Genomic DNA, 5,141 nt, shown 5'->3' with positions numbered 1-5,141 from the left:
AAATAATTTTTTAATACTTGCAATACCTTTTTTCAATTATTCTTCATTATGGTTTTACTTAGCCTGTTTGCTGTTCTGAAGTAGGCTTGAACTGTTGTTTTTCTTCAAGTCTTCATAATCTCTACACCTTTTCCTGCCTCTGAAATAAATCTTTGATAGTTATTCATTTAGATAAATTTGAAGCCTTTTCCTTCAGGTTTGTATTGACTGATGAGGTGGCAGGAAAGGAGTAATTTCAAGCCAGACACCAACTTGCTGCATCGTGTAAGAGGAAGATGAATGTTCAGAAGGCTTTAAATACCTGTGCATTGCATCCAGTTACTCTGCATTCGTAAGGACATTTGTCTTTGTTACAGCTGGCTTAATCTATCTTATAACGTATCTGATGCGAACAAGTTCTATCGAGCCTGTAGGCCTTGTTTAAGCAGAACATTTAGAGATTTATGAGGTATACGCTACATTGATCTCAGTGATATGTATCACTTAAGCAAAGTTTAATTCAAGCTCTCTGTGAACCTTGATTAGTGTGAGATGTATGCAAAGTACATAGTGAACAAAGTGGACTTCGCAGCTCAAACTATTGGTGCATATCATGAAGATTGATCTTGCCTGGAGACAGTTCTTGAGTCTTTAGCTTTATTCTTTGCAGATGCTATCAGGATGTACCTGGGACTGAGATGAAGTATGCTACGGCTCAGAAAACAAAGGTATCTTAGAATGTCTCTGGTTGGAAGGGACCCCTCAGGGATCAAATGCAGCCCCTGGCTCCTCACAGGACCACTCAGAATTCAAACCCTATGTCTCAGGGCATTGTCCTGAATGCTTCTTGTACTCTGGGAGTCCTGGTACTGTGACACCTGCCCTGGGGAGCCCATTTTGTGCCCAGCACTCTGATCAGAAGACACTCAAATAATCGTTCTTCGCTACGCGTGTCTGTAATGGACTTGTTTATGTTTTTCAGTAGTTCTTCCTCACTATCCTTGGGTATTGGAATTTTGCTGTTATCTCATTCTGGTCCTTCTCCACTGACAGTGCTCTGAGTTAAAGTCCTGACGTTGACAGCACTACTGTTTACCTTCCACATTGTGCTCGATAATGATCAGCTACAGTTAGTATTACACACTGGCAATTGTGTTGTCCTAAGCAGCTGGGACTAGTCAAGATGCTGCCAAGAAACAGACTTGGTTGGACTTTATTTGTGAGTAGCATCTTCAGAGGTAGTAGGAATAGATGCTTGATCCTTGCATGTGCTTATTCTTTTAGGGGTGCCTTGGGAGTGGCTGGAGGGCCTGGGCTCCAGCTATGCTGCCATCCCTCAGTGGGTCTGTGTTATCAGAGCCCTTCTTTACCAGCATTTCCAATTGCATCAGGGGATCACATAGGAAAGGAGAAAGTCCTCTTGCTTCTGAACTTATGCATAGTTTTGGCCACTTTTTTAGGAAAATAGGCAAGTGTCATGGGACCCCATGAGAATCATGCTTCTCTTGCCTAAGTTCTCATTGTGTTACATATTTGTCATTTTGTACCATTACTTTCATCCTGCTGTGCTGAATTCTTAAGAAAGTATTACTCTGTTCACGGAATATTTGCAAAACATCAACAATTTATTAATTTCCAAGTAGTGTAGAGTCTAAAGTTAAGAGCTATCTTCAAATTTCTTCATTCTGATTTCAAATCAAGCAAACTTATGTACATGGTTTCAGACATATATATAAATTATGCAGCCAAAGTCAGGGGCATTTGTTCTGTTTACACGCAGTATTTCCAGAAGCATTCAGAAAGGTTGCCACGTTTCTTGTACTGCTTCCTGTCCTTAGACAACAAGCGGCCCAGCAAAGCAATTCGTGGGTGATTTCCATAGAAAGTCTGAAATCAAACAGAGTCAGACAGGTTACTGGTGGCTGCTGAATGTCCCCTTTGAGAAAGTGCTCTCTTCACTACCCTCAAATGGTGCACCTCAGGTTTAGATGATGTACTAACAACAGTGCACATCTTCATTTCTGTTGATTGCTCGATGGGTAAAATACAAAGACTGATGTTCTCAATGTACCTAATGGCAGCTCTGATAATATCACATAGCCTGTGCTGCAGGGGGTGGAAATGATGTGTGGGTTATGCTGGTTGGTATACTGGGTTGGGCTGCTGAATTGGAAATTGGCCTTTATTTAGAAAGTTGGTTTAGTGGGGGGGGAAAGCACATTGGATTTGTTTGAATGAATGAAATCTTCTTTTTGTTTCCTAATTTTGTTCTTATTGTGCTTTCCTTTTTCTGCCCTGCAAACTTAACTGCTAGGTGATTCCAACTTCAAGAATACTGTGGCACACGTTCACCTCTTATGTTAAGTCTGTGGATATTATATGATGTCTTTGTTACAAACCCATGTAGTTTAAAATATGAGGTCTTAATTTGGCAAACATTCAATTACTTACCTCTTTGATATTTTTCCTTGGGTTGTAGCTGATGGAGGTAAGACCTGGTGGAGAGGAGGCAAAATGTTTGTTGTTTAGAAACAGTGGACCTACGTATGTCATTCATATCTGGTGTGACTGGTGGACATGCAAACTATTGGCACGCTGACATAATTTGCTCTGGTGAAGCCTCACCTGCTTTGTTGTCTTCAGCCAGTGTGCCCAAGAGCTCCTGCAGAAACTGAGGCAGGGAGGTACTTTCTGAGCTGCCCGGCTGCTCCAGATTTAGTCTTGAATCTTCATCAGCTGCAAGTGGAAGATAAGAGGTGGTCATGTGGTAAGGGTCTTGTACCTTGAATCCCTGTTTTGTTCCACGTTGGATGATTTCTGATCAGGTAAGTTAGCTCTTTCTGTTGCAAATGATCTTAAAATCATAAATTGACCATCCTCATTTAATGACTATTAGAGGGAGTAGTTAGAATCTTTGTGTGGGTTTTTTTTTTGGTTGGTTTATTTTTTAATTCATTTATCAGCTAGTTCCTATGCTGGAGCTTTTCTATGACTGAAGACAAATTTTACTGTTGGAGACTTATTAAGCTACTCTATTTGCCAACTGTTAAATGCAGTAACATGGGGGAAAGGGCAGGAATGAATGCTGGAAATCTTAAAGTTTGGCAACTGAACTTCCTGGTATGTTTCCCTCATCTCTCTCAGTCAAAGTGTGTATAGATATTACTCTTTCTGAAATAACGGATTGGTGACACCTGATGGAATTATTTGGACGTGAGTAGAGAATTTGTAGTTCTGTAACTAACCTGCTACCCCAAGGCAGGTTGCAAACAGGAGCCCTCAGTGGTTTCATACTTGAGGTAACAGCAAACTTCTCTGCTAATAAATAGCAGCCATTCAAAATAATGGATGTTGAGAGAAAGGTACTGCAAAACTCTGTGGATTTTTTGTTTGTTTGTTTTGTTTTTTTTAAAGATGTATTTCTGGATTATACTGTGGAATTTTAGTTGCTTTTACCTGTACAGATGTGTGTGGCTATAGCTCCTTAGTAGGATTTGCATACAGGAAATCAAACCACTGCAAATAATCCCCCAACATTTCAACCATTTGTTATAAAGATATTTGCAGACCTTTGACATCCAGGCTTAGTTTGTCAGGACAGTTAGCACAGTGGGGATTGCAGTGTAAGACTCTGAAGATGAGTACTGTGCATTCCCTTTTCTATGCAGAGAGAAGTCTGTATCCATCTCCCCATATTATTTTTTAATTCAGAATGGTGTTAGCGGGTAATGTTGCTTTAAGATGTATAACAAAACAATCTAATAGAGAGTTTTTTCTGACCCAGTATAATGACTCTTTGTATTCACAAGGAAGATTTAATTAGCCTAATGGATATCTTCAAACAAACGTGCTGGTTGTAAATGGTTAGTTAGCTTGTTCATCCTATGATGTGGTAGATGCTATCTGTACTGAGACAGGGCTGCTTGTAAATGGCAAATTACATTGTGGAGTGCTTGAGAAGATGCTGGCTTAGTGAGTCCAAGATTTGCAAAGCAAATAGGGACGGTATATAGATACCTTTTAACTAACAGTGTCTATTTCACCTGCAGAGCAGTAATGTAACAGGTGCTGTTTTGTAGCTAGCTTGAGAGAAGAGTTCCTTTTTTATTTTCCTGTTCTCACAGAGCTGTTTCAGGAGCACTTCTAGCACAGGTCAAGTCTGATGATGATAACCCTGTAGACACTGCATGCAATTTAATGATACATTTTAGTCTGGCTTACAGTATGACTTCAAACTTTGAGAACAGCTTTTTCAAGCAAAGATTTATTCTTTCACTGTGCAGAGTAGAGCCTGCATTAGTGCAGGCTCAGTACAAAATCATGCTCGATACAGTGCTATTTTTGTATTGTAAGTCAGGTTTGCCTGCACCTGATGGAAGTAGGAATGCATTAATCTTTGTAGTAGGCTTACCCCTTTCAAAATGCAACTTCAGTTAAGCATAGCTCATTTTAAAGTGCAGCAAGTGCCTTACAGCCAAGTTTTTGTATATTACCTAATGCCTACTACTGCTGCTTCAGAGATGGATGCTGCATCTGCCAGCTCGCCTTCGTTCACTGCAAGTCTCAAATACATTGCCCCTTAGATTTAAAAGCAGCAGGAAGAAGTGTAAAAGCACCCAACCTCCCCATTTTACAAAACTGTTGCCCACCAATGACATTACTTGTGTGGACAGTGTTCTGAAGCCATTCCTGCTTTTTCTGCAGCTGATCAGCACAAAGGTCCCCTCTGAAAGCATACCTGCTTCTACTCTGGTTTTCATGTTCCATTTGCTCTTTAATGACTGCTAAATCCAAAGGACTTACCTGAGAGTTGGTAAGACATCTCACTGGCATTGATGACGGGCAGAGAAAAGAGAGGACAGGAGAAGCTGATGATAATGAGACAGCAGAATACCAGCTTATGCATTGTTGCTCTCTTGAATGTATTTCGTCTTGTCAACGCCTGTAATTCGGAACTCCAGACTGTTGCCTCTGCTCCCTGTTTCACTCGTTATATAGCCACTCATGACCTCATAAATATGATCATACCCCCCTCCCTCCCCCCAAAAAAAAAGAAATCCAATGAATTTATTGTCTATTGATTGCAAATGGAAACCACTTTGCATTGATGTAATTTTTCAAGGTAACACTTCATGGACAATAAATTTACTGTCTTATAGCAT

General features: G+C 40.3%; 1 protein-coding gene across 1 annotated transcript; it reads right to left on the bottom strand.

Moving 5' to 3' along the window:
* Positions 1-1,749: 1,749 nt before the first annotated feature.
* On the bottom strand, positions 1,750-4,885 carry UTS2 (urotensin 2). The gene is made up of 4 exons (XM_065737780.1): positions 4,783-4,885; positions 2,605-2,715; positions 2,431-2,474; positions 1,750-1,866 (listed from the first exon to the last, which is right to left on the bottom strand). Exons 1-4 carry the CDS (start codon positions 4,883-4,885, stop codon positions 1,750-1,752), a joined length of 375 nt encoding a protein of 124 aa, XP_065593852.1.
* Positions 4,886-5,141: the final 256 nt, after the last annotated feature.

Source organism: Cyrtonyx montezumae, unplaced genomic scaffold (genome assembly GCF_038088225.1).
Source record: "Cyrtonyx montezumae isolate F1298 unplaced genomic scaffold, pur_monq_1.0 scaffold_21, whole genome shotgun sequence".
Lineage (NCBI taxonomy): Eukaryota > Metazoa > Chordata > Aves > Galliformes > Odontophoridae > Cyrtonyx > Cyrtonyx montezumae.
Note: the sequence above shows the minus strand (reverse complement) of the source record. Positions and strands in the feature narration are given on the sequence as shown.

Excerpts from the sequence above, each read along its gene's own strand:
- UTS2 (XM_065737780.1), bottom strand. The coding sequence starts at position 4,885 with ATGCATAAGCTGGTATTCTGCTGTCTCATTATCATCAGCTTCTCCTGT. Across the intron at positions 2,475-2,604 it reads GGCTGAAGACAACAAAGCAG|GTCTTACCTCCATCAGCTAC; the intron begins GTGAGGCTTCAC and ends CCTCTCCACCAG. Across the intron at positions 1,867-2,430 it reads CAAGGAAAAATATCAAAGAG|ACTTTCTATGGAAATCACCC; the intron begins GTAAGTAATTGA and ends GTTTGATTTCAG.